Here is a 26,785-nt window from a genome sequence, read left to right as displayed (position 1 = left end):
CTGACGGACAATCAGTAGGCAAGGGAGATCTGCTCCACATCCCTGGTTCCTGGTTCTACCTGGTATGTGCGGTCCACACAGACCTGCCTCGGGCAGCTGGGTGCAGACTGACTCAGAGTGGGTGTGGTGGGGGCTGAGACATCTGGAACCACATCTGTGCCAAGTGGTTGCGGTCCAATGGCCTCGGTGAACTGCGGAGCGAGGAATGGAGACGCACAGTGAGGAACTCCTGGACTCTCTGAGCACCAATCCGCTCCTGCCTGGATCTCAGTGTAGTAGAAGTCTTCCTCCCCATTGCTGTGCTCAGAGTCACCATGGCTGTTGGACAGAAACACAACAGGAACCACAACTGAAATTCTGGATCTCACCTCTAAACCTAACTCCCAACCCCAAAAACCACACCCCACTGCAAATCTCAACACTAATACCCAAATCCAACCCCAATGCCAAATCCCAACACTAAAAACCAAATCCAACTCCAATCCCAAATCCCCACACTGCACACCAAATCCAACCTCAATCCCAAATCCCCACACTAAACACCAAATCCAACCCCCATCTCAAATCCCCACACTAAACACAAAATCCAACCCCAATCCCAAATCCCCACACTAAACACAAAATCCAACCCCCATCTCAAATCCCCACACTAAACACAAAATCCAACCCCAATCCCAAATCCCCATACTAAACACAAAATCCAACCCCCATCTCAAATCCCCACACTAAACACCAAATCCAACCCCAATCCCAAATCCCCACACTAAACACCAAATCCAACCCCAATCCCAAATCCCCACACTAAACACCAAATCCAACCCCAAAGACCAATCCCAATCATAAAAGGTAGCCCAACCCCAAAAACCAAACCCGATCTCAAAAAACACCAAGAAGCCAACAGCACAACACAGCCTCAATACCACTTCCAACCCCAAAATCCAATCCCCAAAAACCAAAACCCAGCTAACAGTCCCATTGCATCCTCTCAAGGAGATTCCCTTCCTCACACCCACCCAAGGATGGTGTACAGATGTCTAAGCCTAGACAGGTGAGAGGGGTGGCAATCAGTCACATCCCACCGAACCAAACCGCCCCCTCGACTGGACAATCCTCGGGAAGTGTCGGAGTATTAAGCTGTAGGATGGGTGAGCAGCAGCTCTCCATTCAATGCCAGAGTGGATTATTCAGCCCATCGTGCTTGTGCCAGCTCTGAAAAAACTTGCCAAACAGTTCCGCTCACTACAAAATAAATTGCTTGTGGTCGCCTCCTGACCTCCAGCACTGCCTATGATGAATTTGCATGTTCACCCCATGACCCCAGGTCCTTTGCTTCCCTCCCATACCCTAGTGACATGGAGGTCAGTGTAGTAGTGGCCATTGCAAACTGTCCCCAGTGTGTGGGTGAGGCGTACAGCCCGGAGGGGGGGGGGGAGGACTATGTGGAATGTCAAGAGTAACAGAAAGGGGATTATGCAAAGTGGGTCAGCACAAAGCCACTGGGCCAACAGGCCTCCTTCCATGCTTCCTCTCTGAAACTTTGATAAGAAGGCAGCGGAGGCCAGCCTTCTAACCTGCAGCACATTTCCCCAAGATGACAAGATTGGTGGCAAAAATAGGAAAACAGATTATTATCTGAATGGTGGCCGATTAGGAAAAGGGGAGGTGCAACGAGACCTGGGTGTCATTATACACCAGTCATTGAAAGTGGGCATGCAGGTACAGCAGGCGGTGAAAAAGGCGAACGGTATGCTGGCATTTATAGCGAGAGGATTCGAGTACAGGAGCAGGGAGGTACTACTGCAGTTGTACAAGGCCTTGGTGAGACCACACCTGGAGTATTGTGTGCAGTTTTGGTCCCCTAATCTGAGGAAAGACATCCTTGCCATAGAGGGAGTACAAAGAAGGTTCACCAGATTGATTCCTGGGATGGCAGGTCTTTCATATGAAGAAAGACTGGATGAACTGGGCTTGTACTCGTTGGAATTTAGAAGATTGAGGGGGGATCTGATTGAAACGTATAAGATCCTAAAGGGATTGGACAGGCTAGATGCGGGAAGATTGTTCCCGATGTTGGGGAGGTCTAGAACGAGGGGTCACAGTTTGAGGATAGAGGGGAAGCCTTTTAGGACCGAGGTTAGGAAAAACTTCTTCACACAGAGAGTGGTGAATCTGTGGAATTCTCTGCCACAGCAAACTGTTGAGGCCAGTTCATTAGCTATGTTTAAAAGGAAGTTAGATATGGCCCTTGTGGCTACAGGGGTCACGGGGTATGGAGGGAAGGCTGGGTTCTGAGTTGGATGATCAGCCATGATCATAATAAATGGCGGTGCAGGCTCGAAGGGCCGAATGGCCTACTCCTGCACCTATTTTCTATGTTTCTATGTTTCTATGACTTAAGGATTGAAGGGCGCCCTTTCAGAACAGAAATGCGAAGAAATTTTTTTAGTCAGAGGGTGGTGAATCTATGGAATTTGTTGCCACGGGCAGCAGTGGAGGCCAAATCATTGGGTGTATATAAGGCAGAGATTGATAGGTGTCTGAGTAGCCAGGGCATCAAAGGTTATGGTGAGAAGGCAGGGGAGTGGGACTAAATGGGAGAATGGATCGGCTCATGATAACATGGCGGAGCAGACTCGATGGGCCGAATGGCTGACTTCTGCTCCTTTGTCTTATGGCCTTATGGTCTTATGATGCCTGGCGTGCCACCTCATTTCCCTGTACGGTCCCCACTCCCCAGCTCCCTCCGTTTCTACAGATGTACCATGCACAGCACTGTGACTGGTTGTATCACAGGGCAGAGAAAAGCTGCTGGAAGTTGTAAAGTCAGCCGCTGGCCTCCCCACCATCAAAGACATGTTGAACAGCCCGTGCCTCAGGAAGGTGGCATCACTAATGCCCCCGTGGCCCAGGACATGCCCTTTTCTCATTACCACCATCAGGAGGCAGGTACAGGAGCCTGAAGACAAACATTCAACTTTTTAGCCACAGGTTCTTCCCCTCTGTCATCAGATTTCTGAATGGACAATGAACCCACATACACTACCTCAGTATCTTGCTCTCTTTTCACACTATTTGCTTATTTTTATCTATTTCTGATTGTAATTTATTGTGATCTTTACATATTGCCCTGTACTGCTGCCACAAAACAACAAAACTCATGATATATGACAGTGACCATAAACCCGAGTTCTGATTCCCACAGTGCCCAGGAATATGCGGATCTGCATTTTGGAGTGTGAGCACAGCCCTGAGGGTGGAGAAATGCTAAATCAATTGCAGCTTCCTACAGGTACAGTACATCATCCAGCGAGTCCTGTCTGGCTGCGTCACTGTGCAAGACCCTACAGAGGATAGTGAAAATTGCCGAGAGCTGGGTAACAGCTACTTCCCCCGGGCTGTGAGGCTAATGAATACCCTGTTAACACCAAGTCCCGTCACTAGGACAGCGAGCTGTTTACCGTGCCCTTTGGTTGGATATGTGTACAGTCAAACTTGATCTTGAATTCCAAAACCCACCACTCTTCACACAACTGAATTTCTCTGCCTCTCTGTCCCAGACGGCCAACCCGTTACTCTGGGGCTGTTCCGAGTCCCGATGAAGGGTCTTGACTCAGCGAGCATACACCCACGTAACCAATTGACCTCCTAACCTGTACATCCTTAGGAGGAAACCAGGGCACCCGGAAGAAACCCATGTGGTCCCCGGGAGAACATCAATACGCATCATAGACCCCGACAGGAAACAAAACAGCATTCGACAACCCTGTAGCGTTATGCTACATTGTCACCCCAAGCTTTGTAATTTTTGGTAATTTTATGCCTTTTCACTGTACTGTTGCTGCAAAAGAATACATTTCGTGTCAGGGACAATAAATTTGATCCTAATAGCCACGTCAGTCTGCATGAATCAGACACACGGTGGGCTCTGCAGTACCCGGCTCTGCCACCTGGGGGAGACACAGCTCAGCATTTCATTCCGAGTCTGTGGCCTGTCTCCTGTAGCTGCCGTCGGTCTGCGGCTGTGTCTGAAGAACACTAACCCCAACGCCGTCACGGAGTCTGCAACCCACAGCCAGTCAGGAATATATTATTTAGAGAAAAGTCAGGTATTGGCTACACAGGTTGATAGGGTGTATGGCACATTTGCTTCATTATTCTAGAGTGTTGAGCACACACACAAAATACGGGAGGAACTCAACAAAACCTAGGGCATCTGTGGAGATGAATAAACAGTCTACATTTTGGTCGACATCCACATCCTGATTGAGGCTCTCGGCCCAAAACATTGGCTGTTCGTTCATTTCCACAGATGTTGCCTGATCTGCCGAGTTCCTCCAGCATTTTGTGTGTGTGGCCCTGCAGAGAAAACTTGTGTTTCAAGAGTTGGGAAGATATGTTGTAAGTTTATAAAACTCTAGTTAGGTTGCACTCCAGTTAGCTCCCTTGAGACCCTGGGAATGTGTGATGGGATGGTGTGGTAAGAGTTGCTTTCTTTCTTTTCAAATCTTTTTATTATTATCCAAAATTAACACGAGTACATCGAAGTAAGCAACACTTCCAATGTCTCAAGAAAAAAAACATTATTTTAAAGATTGAAAAAATTTTGGTGATTTAAAAAGCACCCTACTAAGCAAGAAAAAGTGGGGAAAAAAAGAAACTCCATTAGGTGTACAACCCCAGGGCCATGCGTCATACAAAAAACTTCTAAAGATAACCATCAAACCACCAGCAAGAAAAAAAAGTACCAAAAATTTACAATTAGATCATGGAGGAAATCTATCAATTAATTCAAATGATAATAACGAGCAAATTAACCCTATCTTTTCTCAAAATCAAACATAGGTTCAAAGGTTCGACTTCTAATTTCCTCCAAACTAAGACATAGCATCCCTTGAGAGAACCATTGTGACAAAGTGGGAGCTGATGTATCCTTCCACTTCAACAAAATGGCCCTCCTAGCTATCAATGTAGCAAATGCAATAACGTGTTGGTCAGACACAGAGATACCACGGATATTTTGAGGAATTATTCCAAAAAGCATAGTTAATTTGTTAGGTTGTAAATTAATTTTAAGTGTTTTAGAAATTGTCAAAAAAAACTGACTTCCAGAACTGTTCCAGTATAGAACAGGACCAAAACATATGTGTCAGTGTAGCTATCTCAGTTTTACATCTATCACAATAACTATCAACATCAGGGAATATTTTAGACAGTCTCTCCTTCGTCAGATGGTAACGATGTACAATTTTAAATTGAATCAGTGAATGACTAGCGCAAATCGAAGAAGAATTAACCAGCTTCAGAATCCGCGTCCAGTCCTCCGTCATAAAAGTCAAATTGAGTTCCTTTTTCCAATCTTGTTTAATCTTAAATAAAGGACACTTATCCCATTGTAATAGTAAATTATAAATTCTTCCAATGGAACCCTTCATCGAAGGGTTCATACTCATAATAGTATCTAACAGGTCAGCCTCCAATATGTAAGGAAAATTACTTAAATATTTTTGTAAGAAATGTCTAACTTGAAGGTATTGTAAAAAGTGTGAGTATGAAAGAGAATATTTATCAACTAATTGTTCAAAAGACATCAATCTATCTTCTTTAAATAAATCCAAAAAATAATTAATACCTTTATTTTTCCAAAGTAAAAAAATTGGATCACTCAAAGAAGGCTTAAAAAAGTAATTTCGATAAATTAAACTACAAAGTTAAAATTTTTTAAGATTAAAAAAATTGCGGAACTGGAGCCAAATTTGTAAAGAATGCTTAATCACAGGGTATAGGTTTAAATTAGCAACTTTAGCTAACTGTATAGGTAAAGCAGCTCCCAATAACGAGGTTAAATAAAACTGTTTCACAGCTTTCAATTCCAAGTCTACCCAAATTCGGCGATTACTCTTATCAACCCAATATAACCAAAAGGACATGTATCGCACATTAACAGCCCAGTAATACATTCTTAAATTAGGTAAAGCTAGACCTCCATCCTTTTTCAACTTTTGTAAGTGACATTTACTAATTCTTGGTCTTTTATTATTCCAAATAAAAGATAAAATCATAGAATCAATCCGATACGGTAGGAGTTTCACTTTGTGTCTGACCCCTGGGAGTGTGTGATGGGACAGTGTAGAGAGAGAGCTTCACTCTGTCTCTGACCCCGGGAGTGTGTGATGGGACGGTGTGGAGGGAGATTCACTCTGTGTCTGACCCTGGGAGTGTGTGATGGGACGGTGTGGAGGGAGTTTCACTCTGTGTCTGACCCTAGGAGTGTGTGACGGGACGGTGCGGAGGGAGACTCACTCTGTGTCTGATCCTGGGAGTGTGTGATGGGATGGTGTAGAGGGAGGTTCACTCTGTGTCTGACCCCGGGAGTGTGTGATGGGACAGTGCGGAGGGAGATTCACTCTGTGTCTGACCCCGGGAGTGTGTGACGGGACGGTGCGGAGGGAGATTCACTCTGTGTCTGATCCTGGGAGTGTGTGATGGGATGGTGTAGAGGGAGGTTCACTCTGTGTCTGACCCCGGGAGTGTGTGATGGGACAGTGTAGAGGGAGCTTCACTCTGTGTCTGACCCTGGGAGTGTGTGATGGGACGGTGAGGAGGGAGATTCACTCTGTGTCTGACCCCGGGAGTGTGTGATGGGACGGTGCGGAGGGAGATTCACTCTGTGTCTGACCCCGGGAGTGTGTGATGGGACAGCGTAGAGGGAGCTTCACTCTGTGTCTGACCCTGGGAGTGTGTGATGGGACGGTGTGGAGGGAGATTCACTCTGTGTCTGACCCTGGGAGTGTGTGATGGGACGGTGTGGAGGGAGATTCACTCTGTGTCTGACCCCGGGAGTGTGTGATGGGACAGCGTAGAGGGAGCTTCACTCTGTGTCTGACCCTGGGAGTGTGTGATGGGACGGTGCGGAGGGAGATTCACTCTGTGTCTGACCCCGGGAGTGTGTGATGGGACGGTGCGGAGGGAGATTCACTCTGTGTCTGACCCCGGGAGTGTGTGATGGGACGGTGCGGAGGGAGATTCACTCTGTGTCTGACCCCGGGAGTGTGTGATGGGACGGTGCGGAGGGAGATTCACTCTGTGTCTGACCCCGGGAGTGTGTGATGGGACGGTGCGGAGGGAGATTCACTCTGTGTCTGACCCCGGGAGTGTGTGATGGGACGGTGCGGAGGGAGATTCACTCTGTGTCTGACCCCGGGAGTGTGTGATGGGACGGTGCGGAGGGAGATTCACTCTGTGTCTGACCCCGGGAGTGTGTGATGGGACGGTGCGGAGGGAGATTCACTCTGTGTCTGACCCCGGGAGTGTGTGATGGGACGGTGCGGAGGGAGATTCACTCTGTGTCTGACCCCGGGAGTGTGTGATGGGACGGTGCGGAGGGAGATTCACTCTGTGTCTGACCCCGGGAGTGTGTGATGGGACGGTGCGGAGGGAGATTCACTCTGTGTCTGACCCCGGGAGTGTGTGATGGGTCGGTGCGGAGGGAGATTCACTCTGTGTCTGACCCTGGGAGTGTGTGATGGGACGGTGCGGAGGGAGATTCACTCTGTGTCTGACCCTGGGAGTGTGTGATGGGACGGTGCGGAGGGAGATTCACTCTGTGTCTGACCCTGGGAGTGTGTGATGGGACGGTGCGGAGGGAGATTCACTCTGTGTCTGACCCTGGGAGTGTGTGATGGGACGGTGCGGAGGGAGATTCACTCTGTGTCTGACCCTGGGAGTGTGTGATGGGACGGTGCGGAGGGAGATTCACTCTGTGTCTGACCCTGGGAGTGTGTGATGGGACGGTGCGGAGGGAGATTCACTCTGTGTCTGACCCTGGGAGTGTGTGATGGGACGGTGCGGAGGGAGATTCACTCTGTGTCTGACTGTTGTTTTACCAGTCCCCTAACCCAGCTCTACCGGCGGAGCCCAGCCGCTTCCGGAGGTGTGCCATACCCGAGGTGGATGGTTCGTACGTGTCTCCGTATTCCCACAGTGGACGACAGACATTTGCTGCAGCAGGGCCACATACAGCGATACAACGGCTTCACCGAGTTCTGGGGGGATAGGACAAGCATGGGGCATTAGACCATAATGGCATAAGACATAGGAGCAGAATTAGGCCATTTGGCCCATCGAGTCTGCTCCGCCTTTAAATCTTGGCTGATCCTTTTTCCCCCTCCTCAGCCCTGCTCCCCGGCCTTCTCCCTGTCACCTTTGATGCCGTGTCCAATCAAGAACCATCAATCTCTGCCTTAATGATAACCCTTTCATTCCTGGAATCATCCTTGCAAACCTCCTCTGGATCCTCTCCAATGTCAGCACATCTTTTCTATATTTATTTCTACGACCAAAGTGCATGGCCATGCATTTTCCAACATTGTATTTCATTTGCCATTTTCTTGCTCATTCTCCTAATCTGTCTGTCCTTCTGCATCCTACCTGCTTCCTCAACACCACCGGCCCCTCCACCAGTCTTTGTATCATCTGCAAACTTGGCAACAAAGCCATCTATTTCATCATCTAAATTATTTATATACAGCTCAAAAAGAAGTGGTCCCAACACCGACCCCTGTGGAATACCACTAGTCACTGGCAGCCAACCAGAAAAGGATCCTTTTATTCCCACTCGCTGCCTCCTCCTACCAATCAGCCAATGCTCTAACCATGTTAGTAACTTTTCTTAACTTGGTAAGCAGCCTCATGTGTGGCATCTTGTCAAAGGCCTTCTGAAAGTCAAATATACAACATGCACTGCATCCCCTTTATCTATCCTACTTGTCATCTCCTTAAAGAATTCCAACAGGTTCATCAGGCAGGATTTTCCCTGAAGGAAACCATGCTGATTTTGTACTATCATGTCCTATGTCACCAAGTACTCCATCACCTCATCCTTATTAACTGACTCCAATATCTTCCCAACCACTGAGGTCAGGCCAACTGGTCTATAATTTCCTTTCTACTGTCTTCCTCCTTTCTTAAAGAATTGAGTGACATTTGCAATTTTCCAGTCCTCTGGCACTATCCCAGAATCCAATGATTTTTGAAAGATCATTACTAATGCCTCCACAATCTCTAACGCTACCTCTTTCAGAACCCTAGGATGCAGTTCATCTGGTCCAGGTGACTTATGTACTTTTAGAACTTTCAGCTTTTTGATCACCTTCTCCCTTGTAACAGTAACTGCGCCCACTTCTCTTCCCTCACACCCTTCAACATCTGGCACACGGCTAGTGTCTTCCACAGTGAAGACTGATGCAAAATACTCATTTAGTTCATCATCCACCCCCTTGTCCCTGTTATTATTTCTCCAGCCTCTTTTTCTCGTGGTCCTATATCCACTCTCATTTCTCTTTTATTTACAAACTGGAAAAAGTTTTTAACACCCACTTTGATATTGCTTGCTAGCCTGCTTTCATATTTCATCTTTTCCTTCCTGATGATCCTTTTAGTTGCTTGCTGTATGTTTTTAAAAGCTTCCCAATCCCCTGTCTTCCTGATAATTTTTGCTTTGTTGTATGCCTTTTCTTTTGCTTTTACATTAGCTTTGACTACCCTTGTCAGCCATGGTTGTACTATTTTACCATTTTGAGTATTTCTTCGTTTTTGGAATACATCTATCCTGCACCTTCCTCATTTTTTCCAGAAACGCCCGCATTGCTGCTCTGCTGTGATCCCTGCCAGCAGCTCCTTCCAACTCCTCTCTCATACCACTGTAATTTCCCTCACTCCACTGAAATACTGCTACATCAGACTTTACTTTCTCCCTATCAAATTTCAAGTTGAACTCAGAGACACACCCATGTAGCCCAATGCTAGGTTGAAGCACCCTGGCCACAGTGAATCACGTCGCACTGGACCTGACCCCAGTTCCGATCCTGTCTACCAACACCCAACTCTGCTAACCAGGATCCCTCCCTGCCTGGTGCCACCCGCATCCACCCTATCTTCCTGAGGTGTCTCCCCTTCCTCATCGGCCCCCACTTCCTTCCCCCACTCATCTGCCCCCACTTGCTGCCCCCATTCCTCATCTGCCCCCACTTCCTGCCCCCCACTCATCTGCCCCCACTTGCTGCCCCCATTCCTCATCTGCCCCCACTCCTCATCTGCCCCTACTTTCCATCCCTCTGCCCATTCCATCCACTCTGTCTCCTCACTCAGTGTCCCCCACTGCTGATCTGACATCATTCCGGTCTCCCGCCCACCCCATCTCCCTGTTCCTTGACGCCCGCTGCCTGTTGCCCCGATTTCTCCTCTACTCCCATTCCTGTCCCTGCGCCCACTTACTCTCTCCATGCCCCCGTCCCCTGCCAGGCAACCCCGACCCATGTACCCCGCCCTGCGCCCCACCAGCAGTCCATACTTTACACTTGCGAGGCTCCGACTCCTTGGGCGACAGAGGTCGTGGGTCACACAGGGTAACTCCATCCCCTTGGGGGGCGGCGGTGAGCGGAGGGGGTGATGGGGAGCAGGACTCACCAGTCCAGCAGCCACTGCTGTTCCCACTTCCCGATCTCTTCCTGGAGTCTCCCAGCACTGCAGAAGAATTGAACAGACAGATTTGCACATCCTACACCTGCTCACACGTAGTGCACACGCGTGTGTCCACAGGCAGTGCCAGTGTGATCAGTTCTAATGTGAAAACTCAAGTGTGTTGGGTAGAGGGTACAGACAATGAGTACAGGACAACCAGGTTCAGGGACAGTCTATTGAACGATCCCCTGAAGTTCAAAGTTCAAAGTACGCTCATTATCGAAGTAGGTAGACATTATACAACCTTGAGATTTGTCTCCTTACAGACAGCCACAAAACACGAACTGAAATAACCTATAAAAAAAGACCAACAAACACCCAATGGGCAGAAAAAACAAATCAGGCAAACAATCGACGCAAACACGAGGAAATCCGCAGATGCTGGAAATTCAAGCAACACACAAAAGTTGCTGGTGAACGCAGCAGGCCAGGCAGCATCTCTAGGAAGAGGTGCAGTCGATGTTTCGGGCCGAGACCCTTCGTCAGGACTAACTGAAGGAAGAGCTAGTAAGAGATTTGAAAGGGAGGGGGAGGGAGAGATCCGAAATGATAGGAGAAGACAGGAGGGGGAGGGATGGAGCCAAGAGCTGGACAGTTGATTGGCAAAAGGGATATGAGAGGACCATGGGACAGGAGGTCCAGGGAGAAAGACAAGGCGGGGGGAAACCCAGAGGATGGGCAAGGGGTATAGTCAGAGGGACAGAGGGAGAAAAAGGGGAGTGAGAGAAAGAATGTGTGTACATAAATAAATAACGGATGGGGTACAAGGGGGAGGTGGGGCCTAGCGGAAGTTAGAGAAGTCAATGTTCATGCCATCAGGTTGGAGGCTACCCAGACGGAATATAAGGTGTTGTTCCTCCAACCTGAGTGTGGCTTCATCTTTACAGTAGAGGAGGCCGTGGATAGACTTGTCAGAATGGGAATGGGACGTGGAATTACAATGTGTGGCCAAATATCATTTAGAAAGAAAGTGGGTCCTCAGACACGAAGTTCAGAGAAGCCAGAGGAGGCCACAGCCTGAGCCTCAGTTCATCATAGCGGAGTAAACGTCATGGAGCTCGCAGATGTAGTGGTAGTTAATGGGTTAATGCCATTCGGTGAGCCATTCCTACATGGAGGAGTTTGCATATTGTACAAGCAGTGTTGTCAATGAAGTTCAGTGGAATAGCCCTGCGGGTTGCCTCTGGGTGTGTGGTGTGTGTCTGTACTCTCCCTCACAATCAACACTACAGCAGACAGGAAGCCTGAAGCAGCCGGGCAGGCCCACAGCCTCAGCTCAGTGACGAGTGGAGTAAATTTTGTGGAGCAGCACGCGGAACCAGCCTCGCCTCTGGATCCGATACCCTGCCTTTTCAATCCATCTGGCCCGGTGTTTAAATCGTCATTCTGAGCTCTAAGACCCCGGCCCTGCCGCATGGATACACTCTGGACCTGGATCTCGCTGCCAAACTTTGGTCCATAACCGACCTTTCCAAATCAGCCTGGCGCGTAGATTGATCAAACTCCGCTCTTGGTTTAGGTGGACGGGAGGTCTCCTCGGCTCTGACTTTTCTCTGCTCTGCTCAGACACCGTCTCGAACGTGCCTCGATCTCCCTCCCACGTGCACAATTCAGCCCCTGACTCAGGCCCACCTTCACTCACCTCTACACTGGTCGCAGTGGTTCCTTACATAATTCTTTACAGAAAAAGTCTTGTTAATGAATGATTTATTTGTATTTCTTGTTTTGGGAAACGCTAGTACGTTGTCGCTTGTGCCATCTTAAACCAGAAGTTCCTATTACGAAAGATAGACTCTAGACCTTGTTACGAAGATGCATCTGTCTGTCTGCTCTGCACTCTCCCTGTAGCTGTAACACTTCATTCTGCATTCGGCTATTGTTTCCCTTGTACTGCCTCAATTCATTTTGTGATCAAATGATCTGTGTGGATGACATGCAGCACTGAAGTTTTCCGCTGTGCCTCGGTAGTGACAATAACAAGCCAATTCCCAATAAAGATGAACTCTTCATGGCTGTAATGGTAACATGGCGGTTAGCGCAACCCCATTACAAGCTGGGGCGTCGGAGCTCAGAGTTCAATTCCAGCGACCTCAGTGAGCAAGTTTGTACATTCCTTCTCATGTGCATGTGGGTTTTCTCCACGTGCTCTGGTTTCCTCCCACTGTCCAAAGTAGGTAAAGTGGTCATTGCAAGTTGCCCCATGACTAGGTTCGGGTTAAAATCAGTGGGTGCAAGTCGGTGGGTCAGAAGGGACTGTTCCTCATTGTATCTCGAAATAAATAAATAGATTGATTTTTGCCATCTACCTTGTCATGGTCCTTGCACCTGTTGTCTGCCTGTACATGTCACTCTTTATTCCGCACTCTGCCCTTCTTTCAAATCAACTCAAGGTATGGATCGGATGGGCAGATAACAAAGGCTTTTCACTGTAACAGGAATAAACCAGCGAGCAACACACATTTACATGTGTGGAGGGATGCGTGTGAGAGGACACACGATCAGCATGTGAAATGGACTCAGTTCCTTCAGCCCAACGTGTCTGTAATCACATCTGAACAGCCACCTCAAGAAGGACGTATCCATCAGTAAGGAGCCTCCCCATCGTGGAGATGCCAGCAGGAAGAAGGCAGACACTCAGCAATCCAGGAAGAGCTGCCATCAGATGCCTCTATTCTCTACTTCTGCTCTTTTTCCCCACACTAATTAATTAATTATTATTTATTATAACTTGTAGAAATATTTTCATACCTTATACTGTACTGCTGCTGCAAAACAACCAATTTCATGACATACGTCAATGACAATAAGACCATAAGACATGGTAGCAGAATTAGACCATCTGGCCCATCGAGTCTGCTCCGCCATTCAATCAAAGCTGATCCTTTTTCCCATTCTTAGCCACACTCACCAGCCTTCTCCCTGTAATCTTTGATGCCATGTCCAATCAAGGTCCTACCAATTTCTGCCTTAAATACACCCAACAACCTAATCTCCACAGCTGCATGTGGCAACAAATTCCACAAATTCACCACCCTTGGCTAAAGAAATTTCTCTGCTTCTCTGTTGTGAAAGGGCATCCCTCTATCCCTCTATCCTGAGACCGTGCCCTTTTGTTCTAGACTCTCCCACCATGGGAAATATCCTTTCAGCACATCTTTTCTGAGATGAGAGGCCCAAAACTGTTCACAATACTCAAGGTGAGGCCTGACCAGTGCCTTATAAATCTTCAGCATCACATCCCTGCTCTTGTATTCTAGACCTCTTGAAATGAATGCTAACATTGCTTTGTCTTCCTCACCACCGACTCAACCTGCAAGTTAACCTTTAGGGTATTCTGAACAAGGACTCTCAAGTCCCTTTGCAGCTCAGATTTTTGGATTTTCTCCCTTTTAGAAGATAGTGCACACATTTATTTCTACTCCCAAAGTGCATGACCATGCATTTTCCAATATTGTATTTCATTTGCCATTTTCTTGCTCATTCTCCTAATTTGTCTAAGTCCTTCTGCATCCTACCTGTTTCCTCAACATTACCTGCCCCTCCACCAATCTTCATATCATCTCCAAACTTGGTAACAAAGCCACCTATGTCATCATCTAAATCATTTATATACAGCTCAAAAAGAAGTGTTTCCAACACTGACCCCTGGGGAACACCACTAGTTACGGGCAGCCAACCAGACAAGGATCCTTTTATTTCTACTCTCTGCCTCCTACCAATCAGCCAATGCTCTAACCATGTTAGTAACTTTCCTGTAATACCATGGGCTCTTAACTTGGTAAGCAGCCTCATGTGTGGCACCTTGTCAAAGGCCTTCTGAAAGTCCAAATATACGTACAACAACCACTGCATCCCCTTTATCTATCCTACTTGTAATCTCCTCAAAGAATTCCAACAGGTTCCTCAGGCAGGATTTTCCCCGAAGGAACATGCTGATTTTGTTCTATCTTGTCCTGTGTCACCAAGTTCGCCATCATCTCATCCCTAACAATTGACTCTAAGATCTTCCCAACCACTGAGGTCAGGGGGTATGGAGGGAAGGCTGGGTTCTGAGTTGGATGATCAGCCATGATCATAATAAATGGCGGTGCAGGTTCGAGGGGCCGAATGGCCTACTCCTGCACCTATTTTCTATGTTTCTATGTATAATTTCCTTTCTGCTGCCTTCCTTTCTTAATGAGTGGAGTGACATTTGCAATTTTTCAGTCCTCTGGCACCATGCCAGAGTCAAATGATTTTTGAAAGATCATTTCTAATGCCACCACAATCTCTAATGCTACCTCTTTCAGAACCCTAGGGTGCAGTTCATCTGGTCCGTGTGACTTATGCACTTTTAGAACTTTCAGCTTTTTGAGCACCTTCTCCCTTGTAACAGTAACTGCGCCCATTTCTCTTCCTTCGCACGCTACAACATCAGGCATACTGCTAGTGTTCTCCACAGTGAAGACTGACACAAAATACTCATTTAGTTCATCAGCCACTTCCTTGTCCTCCGTTATTATTTCTCCTGCCTCATTTTCTAGTGGTCCTATATCCACTCTCATTTCTCTTTTATTTTTAACAAACTTGAAAAAACTTTTACTCTCCACTTTGATATTATTTGCTAGCTTGCTTTCATATTTCATCTTTTCCCTTCTAATGATTTTTTAGTTGTTCTCTGTAAGTTTTTAAAATTTAGTTTGGCCAGCTCATCTCTCATACCACTATAATTTTCCTTACTCCACTGAAATGCTGCTACATCAGACTTTACTTTCTTCCCATCAAATTTCAAGTTGAACACAATCATTGTGATCACTGGTTCCTAAGGGTTCTTTTACCTTAAGCTTCCTAATTGCCTCCGGTTCATTACATAACCCCCAATCCAGTATAGCTGATCCCCCAGTGGGCTCAACCACAAAAAGCCATCTTGTAGCCATTCAACAAACTCACTCTCTTGAGATCCATTACCAACCAGAATTTCCCAATCAACCTGCATGTTGAAATCTCCCATGACTACCATAACATTGCCCTTTTGACTCGCCTTTTCTATTTTCTGTTGTAACCTGTGGTCCACCTCCCAGCCACTGTTGGGAGGCCTGTATATAACTGCCATCAGGGGCCTTTTATCCTTGCAGTTTCTTAACTCAACCCACAAGGATTCAACATCTTCTGATCCTATGTCACATCTTTCTACTGATTTGACACCATTCTTTACCAGTAGAGCTACAACACCCCCTCTGCCTACCTTCCAATCCCTCCGATACAACATGTAACCTTGGACATTCAGCTCCCAACTACAACCATCCTTCAGCCACGATTCAGTGATGGTCACTACATCATACCTGGCAATCTATAACACTGCAACAAGATCATCCATCTTATTTCTTATACTCTGTGCATTGCAGTATAACACTTTGAGTGCTACAGTATATTTGCTACCCCTTATGGTTCTGCATCCCTAATGCACTGATACTCACCCTGCTGGCTGCAATTATGTCCTATCATCTGCCTGCCCTTCCTGACAGTCTCACTGCATGCTATCTTTGCTTTTTAACCATCCGTCCTATCCTGAGTCCCTTCACTCCAGTTCCCATCCCGCTGCCAAGTTAGTTTAAACCCTCCCCAACAGCTCTAACAAACCTGCCCACGAGAATATTGGTCCCGCTCGGGTTCAGGTGCAACTGGTCACTTTTGAACAGGTCATACCTCTCCCAGAAGAGATTCCAATGATCCAAGAACCTGAAGCCCTGCCCCCTGCACCAGCTTCTCAGCCACACATTTATCTGCCAAATCATCCTGTTTCTACCCTCACTGGCAACTATCCAAAAATTACTACCCTGGAGGTCCTGCTTCTCAGTTCATCGAGTCTGCCCCATCAATTCATCATGACTGATCCATTTCCCGCTCAACCCCATTCTTCAGCCTTTACCCCGTAACCTTTCACGCCTTGAATAATCAAGAATCTATCAACCTCTGCATTTAATGCACGCAGTCACCTGGCCTACACAGCCATATTTGTGACAAGAAATTCCACAGATTCACTACCCCCTTGCTAAAGAAACTCCTCCTCATCTCTGTTCTAAGTGGACGTGCCCATTTTTAAGACTGTGCCCTCTGGTCCTAGACTCCCCCACCAAAGGAAGCACCCTCCTCATATCCACTCTATCCAGACCCTCGATAGGTTTCAATGAGATCCCACCTCATTCTTGCAATTTCCAGTGAATACAAAATCAAAGCAATCCAACACTCCTCACACATTCACCGGTTCGTTCCCAGAATCATTCGCATGAAATCTCCTCTGGGCCATCAACATCTGGGACATGCCCTCTCCTCATTACTACCATCAAGTAACACACACTCGCAGAACCTCCTGTACCTTCTCACGATGGATTACTACCATCGAGATGAGCTACAGGGGTCTGAAAGCCCACACTAATAAACCTAACTGGTATGAGAGAGGAAGTAGAAGGACGCAGGGAAAACTTGGGTAGCAGACGAGTGCAGCGGTTAGCATAGCACTGTGACAGGACCAGCGACTGTGGTTCGATTCCTGCCGCCGACCCGAGGAAAGACCCCTGTCTCCGCCATTTATGCTATTTGTTTTCTGTATGTGGGGTTGGGGGGGGTTGTCGATGACTTTGTTGCCATTTGCACAATTTGCTTTGTGTGAGGAGGTGGTTAGGGTTATCTTTGAACGGGTTCTGTGGTTTTCATTGTTTCATGGCTGTCTGGAGAAGGCAAATCTCACAGGGTTGAATACTGCACACCTACTTTGAACTTCGAAGGAGTCTGTACGCTCTCCCTGTGAACTGCGTGTGTCTCCTTTGGGTGCTCCGGGTTCCTCCCACATTGCACAGACGTACCGGTTAGAGTTAGTAGGTTGTGGACGTGCTACATTGGTGCTGGCATTATGGCAACACTTGTGGGCTGCCCCCAGCAAATACTCGGACTGTGTGGGTTGTTGACACAAATGGTGCATTTCACTGTGTGCTTCAATGTACACGTGACAAATAAAGCTAATCTTTAGTCTTTAATGATGTCACAGGGAGAACCCTTTCACATATCTCCCCCCATGCACGTGAATCCACAATACACCTGATCACACCCATGTGCCTGTGCACTCTGTTGGCACTGATCCCTGTAGACAGGGAGATTCCGCAATGGGGCAATGGTCCTACCTGGTTCTGGTGTGGGGTGCGAAAGGTTAACCCGTGGACTGCAGGAGAGGCTGCTGAGGACCAAGGCAGCCGTGATCTCATCCAGGTCGACTGTGGCTGGTGCCCTGCTGGGGAGAGAGCAGGGGTTCAGATGGAGCAGGTGAAGGGGTCAGACCTTCACTTTGGCTCCCTCCCTCCCTCCCTCAGGCTCCCTCACTCTGTTCCAGGCTCCCTGTCCCTGGGCTGTTTCTTTCCCCCGGGCTCCCACCCCACCTCTCTCCGTCGAGCTCCTGCAGGGGTTTGCTGGCTCAGAGTGAACTCACCTCCTGTCCCAGCTGGACTTTGGACTCTGCCAGGCTCCGGAAGCCTGGGCCGACGACATCCTCGCCTCGGTCCATGAATCGGCCATTCTTGCTCCTGGAATCCAAACGTAACGCTCGGACCTGCAGAGAGTTGTGGACACAGCTCAGCACATCACAGAGACCAGCCTCCCCTCCATGGACTCTGTCTACCTCAGTAAAGCAGGCAGCGTAATCAATGACCCCTCCCACCCCCGACGTTCTCTCGTCTCCCCTCTCCCAGTGGGCAGAAAGTACAAAAGCCTGAAAGCACATACCACTAGGCTCAGGGACAGCTTCTGCCTCACTGTTATCAGAGTGTTGTACAATAAGATGGATTCCTGGCCTCACAATCTACCTCATTATGGCCTTGCTCCTTTTTGCCTGCCTGCACTTTCTCTGCTGCTGTTACACTTCACTCTGCATTGTTACTGTTTTCCCTGGAACTACCCTGCTACACTGACGAGAAGGAGTGATGTGTGTGGATGGCGTAGAAAATGAAGTTTCTCACTCTACCCCAGTACCAACTCCAATTACAGAGGCAAACTTGAATCCTCTTAGCATCCTCCTCACAGCTAACACTGCCGCCCAGCTTCGTGTCATCCGCAAACTTGGAGATGCTGCATTTAATTCCCACATCCAAGTCATTAATATATATTGTAAACAACTGGGGCTTAAGGGCTTCAGCTCAATGGGCTTAGGCGGAAACGGGCGAGGCGAGGAAGGTTTGGTATTCATTTTTTTTGTTATTTGAGGAGAGGGGCGGTATGAGTGTGAGGGCAGTTTGTTATTCTCGGTGCCGGATGTGGGAGGCCCTGGGGTCTCCAAGCCTCCCGGACGTCCACATCTGCGCCAAGTGCATCGAGATGCAGCTCCTAAGGGACCGCGTTAGGGAACTGGAGCTGCAGCTCGATGATCTTCGTCTGGTCAGGGAGAGTGAGGAATTGATAGAGAGGAGTTACAGGCAGGTGGTCACACCGGGGCCACGGGACGCAGACAAGTGGGTCACGGTTAGGAGGGGGAAGGGGAAGAGTCAGGTAATAGAGAGTATCCCGGTGGCTGTGCCCCTTGACAATAGGTACTCCTGTTTGAGTACTGTTGGCGGGGACAGCTTACCCGGGGAAAGCGACAGTGGCCGTGCCTCCGGCACAGAGTCTGGCCCTGTAGCTCAGAAGGATAGGGAAAGGAAGAGGAAGGCAGTTGTGATAGGGGACTCGATAGTAAGGGGGTCAGATAGGCGATTCTGTGGACGCAGTCCAGAGACCCGGATGGTACTTTGCCTCCCTGGTGCCAGGGTCTGGGATATTTCTGATCGCGTCCAAGATATCCTGAAGTGGGAGGGTGAGGAGCCAGAGGTCGTGGTACATATAGGTACCAATGACATAAGTAGGAAAAGGGAAGAGATCTTGAAAGGAGAATATAGGGAGTTAGGAAGGGAGTTGAGAAAAAGGACTGCAAAGGTAGTAATCTCGGGATTACTGCCTGTGCCACGCGACAGTGAGAGTAGGAATGCGATGAGGTGGAGGATAAATGCGTGGCTGAGGGATTGGAGCAGGAGCCAGGGATTCAAGATTTTGGATCATTGGGACCTCTTTTGGCGCTGGCGTGACCTGTACAAAAAGGACGGGCTGCACTTGAATCCTAGGGGAACCTGGCAGGGAGATTAGCGAGGGCTACTGAGGTGACTTTAAAATAGAATGGTTGGGGGGTGGGAATCAAATTAAAGAGATGAGGAGAGAGGAGGTTAGTTCACAACAGGGGGATGGGAACCAGTGCAGAGAGACAGAGGGGTGTAAAATGAGGGTAGAAGCAAAAAGTAGTAAGGTGAAAAATAGAAGTGGCAGGCCGACAAATCCAGGGCAAAAATCAAAAAGGGCCACTTTTCAACATAATTGTATAAGGGCTAAGAGTGTTGGAAAAGCGAGCCTGAAGGCTTTGTGTGTCAATGCAAGGAGCATTTGTAACAAGGTGGATGAATTAAAAGTGCAGATTGTTATTGATGAATATGATATAGTTGGGATCACAGAGACCTGGCTCCAGGGTGACCTGGGATGGGAGCCCAACATTCAGGGATATTCAATATTCAGGAGGGATAGACATGAAAGAAAAGGAGGTGGGGTAGCATTGCTGGTTAGAGAGGAGATTAAGGCAATAGAAAGGAAGGACATAAGCCAGGAGGATGTGGAATCGATATGGGTAGAGCTGCATAACACTAAGGGGCAGAAAATGCTGGTGGGAGTTGTGTACAGGCCACATAACAGTAGTAGTAAGTAAGTAGTAGACCCTCCTGACGAAGGGTCTCGGCCTGAAACGTCGACTGCGCCTCTTCCTATAGATGCTGCTTGGCCTGCTGCATTCACCAGCAACTTTGATGTATGTAGTAAGGTGGGGATGGCATTAAACAGGAAATTAGAAATGTGTGCAATAAAGGAACAGCAGTTATAATGGGTGACTTCAATCTACATATAGATTGGGTGAACCAAATTGGTAAGGGTGCTGAGGAAGAGGATTTCTTGGAATGTATGCGGGATGGTTTTTTGAACCAACATGTCGAGGAACCAACTAGAGGGCAGGCTATTCTAGACTGGGTATTGAGCAATGAGGAAGGGTTAATTAGCGATCTTGTCGTGAGAGACCCCTTGGGTAAGAGTGACCATAATATGGTGGAATTCTTTATTAAGATGGAGAGTGACATAGTTAATTCAGAAACAAAGGTTCTGAACTTAAAGAGGGGTAACTTTGAAGGTATGAGACGTGAATTAGCTAAGATAGACTGGCAAATGACACTTAAAGGATTGACGGTGGATATGCAATGGCAAGCATTTAAAGATCGCACGGATGAACTACAACAATTGTTCATCCCAGTTTGGCAAAAGAATAAATCAAGGAAGGTAGTGCACCCGTGGCTGACAAGGGAAATTAGGGATAGTATCAATTCCAAAGAAGAAGTATACAAATTAGCCAGAAAAAGTGGCTCACCTGAGGACTGGGAGAAATTCAGAGTCCAGCAGAGGAGGACAAAGGGCTTAACTAGGAAGGGGAAAAAAGATTATGAGAGAAAACTGGCAGGGAACATAAAAAATGACTGTAAAAGCTTTTATAGATATGTAAAAAGGAAAAGACTGGTAAAGACAAATGTAGGTCCCCTACAGACAGAAACAGGTGAATTGATTATGGGGAGCAAGGACATGGCAGACCAATTGAATAACTACTTTGGTTCTGTCTTCACTAAGGAGGACATAAATAATGTTCCGGAAATAGTAGGGGACAGAGGGTCCAGTGAGATGGAGGAACTGAGTGAAATACATGTTAGTAGGGAAGTGGTGTTAGGTAAATTGAAGGGATTAAAGGCAGATAAATCCCCAGGGCCAGATGGTCTGCATTCCAGAGTGCTTAAGGAAGTAGCCCAAGAAATAGTGGATGCATTAGTGATAATTTTTCAAAACTCTTTAGATTCTGGACTAGTTCCTGAGGATTGGAGGGTGGCTAATGTAACCTCACTTTTTAAAAACAGAGGGAGAGAGAAACTGGGGAATTATAGACTGGTTAGCCTGACAACGGTGGTGGGAAAATGCTAGAGTTAGTTATCAAGGATGTGATAACAGCCATTTGGAAAGCGGTGAAATCATCGGACAAAGTCAGCATGGATTTGTGAAAGGAAAATCATGTCTGACGAATCTCATAGAATTTTTTGAGGATGTAACTAGTAGAGTGGATAAGGGAGAACCAGTGGATGTGGTATATTTGGATTTTCAAAAGGCTTTTGACAAGGTCCCACACAGGAGGTTGTGTGCAAACTTAAAGCACACGGTATTGGGGGTAAGGTATTGATGTGGATAGAGAATTGGTTAGCAGACAGGAAGCAAAGAGTGGGAATAAACGGGACCTTTTCAGAATGGCAGGCAGTGACTAGTGGGGTACCGCAAGGCTCAGTGCTGGGACCCCAGTTGTTTACAATATATATTAATGACTTGGATGAGGGAATTAAATGCAGCATCTCCAAGTTTGCGGATGACACGAAGCTGGGTGGTAGTGTTAGCTGTGAGGAGGATGCTAAGAGGATGCAGGGTGACTTGGATAGGTTGGGTGATTGGGCAAATTCAGGGCAGATGCAATTTAATGTGGATAAATGTGAGGTTATCCACTTTGGTGGCAAAAACAGGAAAACAGATTATTATCTGAATGGTGGCCGATTAGGAAAAGGGGAGGTGCAACGAGACCTGGGTGTCATTATACACCAGTCATTGAAAGTGGGCATGCAGGTACAGCAGGCGGTGAAAAAGGCGAATGGTATGCTGGCATTTATAGCGAGAGGATTCGAGTACAGGAGCAGGGAAGTACTACTGCAGTTGTACAAGGCCTTGGTGAGACCACACCTGGAGTACTGTGTGCAGTTTTGGTCCCCTAATCTGAGGAAAGACATTCTTGCCATAGAGGGAGTACAAGGAAGATTCACCAGATTGATTCCTGGGATGGCAGGACTTTCATATGATGAAAGACTGGATGAACTAGGCTTATACTCGTTGGAATTTAGAAGATTGAGGGAGGATCTTATTGAAATGTATAAAATCCTAACGGGATTAGAGAGGCTAGATGCAGGAAGATTGTTCCTGATGTTGGGGAAGTCCAGAACGAGGGGTCACAGTTTGAGGATAAAGGGGAAGCCTTTTAGGACCGAGATTAGGAAAAACGTCTTCACACAGAGAGTGGTGAATCTGTGGAATTCTCTTCCATAGGAAACAATTGAGGCCAGTTCATTGGCTATATTTAAGAGGGAGTTAGATATGGTCCTTGTGGCTAAAGGGATCAGGGGGTATGGAGAGAAGGCAGGTACAGGGTTCTGAGTTGGATGATCAGCCATGATCATACTGAATGGCGGTGCAGGCTCGAAGGGCCGAATGGCCTACTCCTGCACCTATTTTCTATGTTTCTATGTTTCTAGAACAAACTTGTGAAGAACAAATAATTTGTCTTATGATAGGGTGAGCGAGCTAGGGTTTTACACTTCGGAATGAAGGAGGATGACAAGTGACTTGATAGAGGTGTACAAGATGATCAGTTAGAATCATAGAGTCATAGAAAAGTTCAGCACAGGAACTGGCCCTTTGGCCCATCTAGTTCATGCCGAACTACTTAAACTGCCTACTCCCATCGACTTGCACCCGGACCAGAGCCCTCTGTACCCCTCCCATCTGTGTACCTGTTGAAACTGAGCTCGCATACACCACGTGTGCTGGCAGCTCGTTCCACACTCTCGTGACCCTCTGGTGTTGGGACTGCTTCTTTTCATGTTATATGTCCAGCCTCACCTCCACCAAGGTCATACATACAGAAAGGTGCCGGAACAGGGCCAGTAACATCATGAGGGATCCCACCTACCCTGCTCAAGGACTGTTTGTCCCACTCCCATCAGGGAGGAGGCTATGTCGCATCCACAACAGGACCACCAGAGTCAAAAACAGTTACTTCCCCAAGCAGTAAGACTGGTCAACACCTCCACCCACTGACCCACCCCTCCACACCCCCAATCACACACTACTTTATCATTTCCTGTCAGAGTCACCTTATGTACAGACAGTCCTGTGCCTAACGTCACTTCATGGGCATACAAGCAATTTCCATATATAAGTTATCTTATGTATTTTTATTTACTGTTTCTTTTATTATTGTTGGGTAATATATTTTTTCTGGATTTTTTGTGCACAGCATTGGATCCAGAGTAAATTATTTCAATCTCCTTTACCCTTGTGTACTGAAAATAGCATTAAACAATCTTGAATTGAGATGAAAGATTTGGGTGACAGAATTGATGGCTTTGTGTTCAAGTTTGTGGATGACACGAAGATAGGTGGAGGGGCAGATGGTGCTGAGGAAGCAGGGAATCTACGGAAGGACTTGGACAGATTAAGAAAATGGGCAAAGAAGTGGCAGATAGAATATCGTGTAGGAAAAACATACCCTGCGGCAGAAAGGATAAATGTGTAGATTATTTTCAAAGTGGGGAGAAAATTCAGAGTGGTGGTGAGTTTGGAAGGAGTAGAGTGGGTGAGCAACCACGGTGTGTTCTGTAGATGACACACACTGTGTGCCAGTGGTGGAATAGTAAACAAGGATATAATGCTGAGGCTTTATAAAGCACTGGTCAGACCACACTTGGAGTATTGTGAGCAGTTTTGGGCCCCTTATCGAAGAAAGGAGGTGCTGACATTAGAGAGGGCCCATAGGAAGTTCACGCGAATGATCCCAGGAACGCACTGGTTAACATTTGACAGCTCTGGGCCTGCATTCGCTGGAGTTTAGAAGAATCAGGGGGTGGGGATCTCAATGAAACCTATAGAATATTGAAAGGCCTCGACAGAGTGGATGTGGAGACGATGTTTCCTATGGCGGGGAGGTCTAGGACTGGAGGACACAACCTCAGAACTGAGGGAAGTCGATTTAGTACAGAGATGAGGACGGATTTTTTTAGCCGGGGGGTGGTGAATCTGTAGAATTCATTGCCAAGGAGAGCTGTGGAGGCCAAGTCTTTGTGCATATTTGAAGCAGAAGTTATGAGGTTCTTGGTTAGTCAGGGCATCAAAGGCTATGGGGGAGATAGGAGGAGAATGGGGTTGAGAGGGATAGCAAATCAGCCATGATGGAATGGCAGAGCAGACTCGATGGGCTGAATGGCCTGATTCTGCTCCTGTGTCTTATGATGAGAGGTTAGAAGGGAGGGAGGGAGGGGGATTTATTTGTCACACGTACATCGAAACATACAGTGAAATGTGTCATTTGTATAACAACCAACACAGTCCAAGGATGTGCTGGAGGCTGCCCACAAGTTTCACCATGCTTCCAGCACAAACATGGTGCGTCCACAACTTACTAACCGTAACCCGGACATCCCTGGAATGTGGGTGACACGGGAAAACCTGGAGGCAACTCCTGCAGTCATGGGGAGAACATACAGATTCCTTATGGGCAGCAGCGAGAATTCAGCTGCAACTACTGGGGCTATAGGGTGTTGTGCTGACCCTTACAGTAACCCAACTGGTCAGGCAGCATCCAGGAAGCGGATAAACAGTCGACCTATCAGGACAGCCAGGGGGAAGAGGACAGAATAAGAAGCTGAAAGCAGGGGTTGGAGTGCGTGCAAACCGGCAGGTAATGGGGCTGGAGAAGAAGGAATCTGGTAGGAGAGGAGAGTTCACATCACTATTGACTTCACCTGGTCCCTTAATATCACCTCCCTGAACAAGAAGGCACAACAGTGCCTCCACTTCCTAAAACCATTGAGGAAAGCAAAGCTCCCTCCACCATCTTAACTGTGTTTTACCGGAGCACCGTTTGGAGCGTGAGCGCCCTAACAAGTTGCATCTCCACCTGGTTCAGAAGCAGTGAAGCAGCAGACCAGAAGTCCCTACAACGCACAGTGAGAACGACTGAGACCATCATAGGGGGCTCCCTACCATCCATCAGGGATATTTATCAGGAGCGCTGCATTCGCAGGGCCCTTGACATTATCAAGGATCCCACCCATCGATCCAGCATCCTCTTTGACTTTCTACCATCAGGCAGGAGACTATGATGCATAAAAACAAGAACGGTCAGGATGAGAAACGGTTTCTTCCCCCAGGCCAATAGGCTTCTGAACTCCCTGCGGCATGGTAGTCGATGTGTCACTGGTTAATCTGTTCTGTACCTCACGATATCTAATATTAATTCATTTTAGTTTGTAATTTGTGTGTGATTCATCTGTAGATTTTATCCTTATCTTCATAAATTTTCGTGTGTTATGTGTGTTTATGCGTTTTACACCCTGGTCGGGAGAAGCATTCTCATTTCTATATACATTATATACAGTATGTAGTTAAATGACAATAACCTCACTTGACTTCAGTGACGGGCAGGTGAAGAGAAGCCGTGGGACTGTGGGCCATGGGAGAAAGGGGTGTGGGGGTGGAATTCAGAGGTTCCACAGGCAGGGGAGGGAGGGAATGGGTAAAGAGGTCACACAGATAGGACAGACCCCTCCCGCCCAGGAGGGCCTGGGCTACTGAGGGGGCGGAGTGACCCACAGGGTAGGACAGGCGGCTGCTGTGGGTGCTACAACACAGACCTGGTGTCTAGAGAGCTGAGGGTTTGTTCAAGACAACCTCCAGCACACAAGATGCGACCTGTCCTGCTGACTGTTGACTGAAGCTGGGGCGGGGGGTGTGCAGGCAGAGACGGGCCCGGTCACTGACAGGTCAGGGACCGTGTGGATCAGCTGTGAGTGTGGGCTCGGGGGCTTGCCCGGACCCATCTCGGACCGTGGGTGGCAGCAGCCGGCTTCCCAGCACCCACATGTTGCCCGGAGGGTGGGGAGGTGGGAGACGGGAGGGTCGGGGTGAGTACGCCGGCGCTGGGCACTCTCTCTCTCTCAGACATACCTCTCTCCACCGTGCATCATGCACCGACTCCAGCAAAGACCTGCCCAATGTCCGGTCACCTCTCCGACTTCTGCCTGGTCACCTCTCTGGCCACGCTCCAATCGCCACGCCGGCCACTGTCCGAGCTAAAGTCCTGTCACCTCGCCGGTCAGTCTTCGGTCACCTCTCCGGCCACTCCGAGCGCTGTCCGGTCACCTCTCCGAGATCGGTTCCGTCGCCTTTCCAGCCACGTTCGATCACCTCTCACATCTCCGGCCACTTTCACTGATCGGATAGAGTACGTTGTGTGTGTGTGTCTCACTCACTCTAAGTCTTCTCTCGCTCTCTCTGCCTCTATATCTATCTATCTATCTATCTATCTATCTATCTATCTGTCTGT

General features: G+C 47.8%; 1 protein-coding gene across 3 annotated transcripts in view; it reads right to left on the bottom strand.

The window, feature by feature from the left end:
• The window catches only part of LOC134350337 (zinc finger protein 395-like), a 41,452-nt gene extending 14,667 nt beyond the window's left edge, over nt 1-26,785 (bottom strand). The window contains exons 1-6 of one of the 3 annotated variants that reach the window (XM_063055397.1): nt 26,407-26,785; nt 17,978-18,097; nt 17,676-17,782; nt 10,349-10,521; nt 7,942-8,042; nt 60-318 (exon numbers count right to left, since the gene is read on the bottom strand). In XM_063055397.1, coding sequence (XP_062911467.1) covers nt 60-318; nt 7,942-8,042; nt 10,349-10,521; nt 17,676-17,782; nt 17,978-18,097; nt 26,407-26,426 — 780 coding nt within the window. In that variant the 5' untranslated portion in view covers nt 26,427-26,785. The remainder of the gene's footprint in view (nt 1-59; nt 319-7,941; nt 8,043-10,348; nt 10,522-17,675; nt 17,783-17,977; nt 18,098-26,406) is intronic. The other 2 variants (XM_063055400.1, XM_063055398.1) reach the window with 2 other exon arrangements.

The sequence above is a fragment of the Mobula hypostoma genome, chromosome 8, assembly GCF_963921235.1.
Source record: "Mobula hypostoma chromosome 8, sMobHyp1.1, whole genome shotgun sequence".
Lineage (NCBI taxonomy): Eukaryota > Metazoa > Chordata > Chondrichthyes > Myliobatiformes > Myliobatidae > Mobula > Mobula hypostoma.
This window is presented reverse-complemented; position numbering and strand designations above follow the sequence as displayed.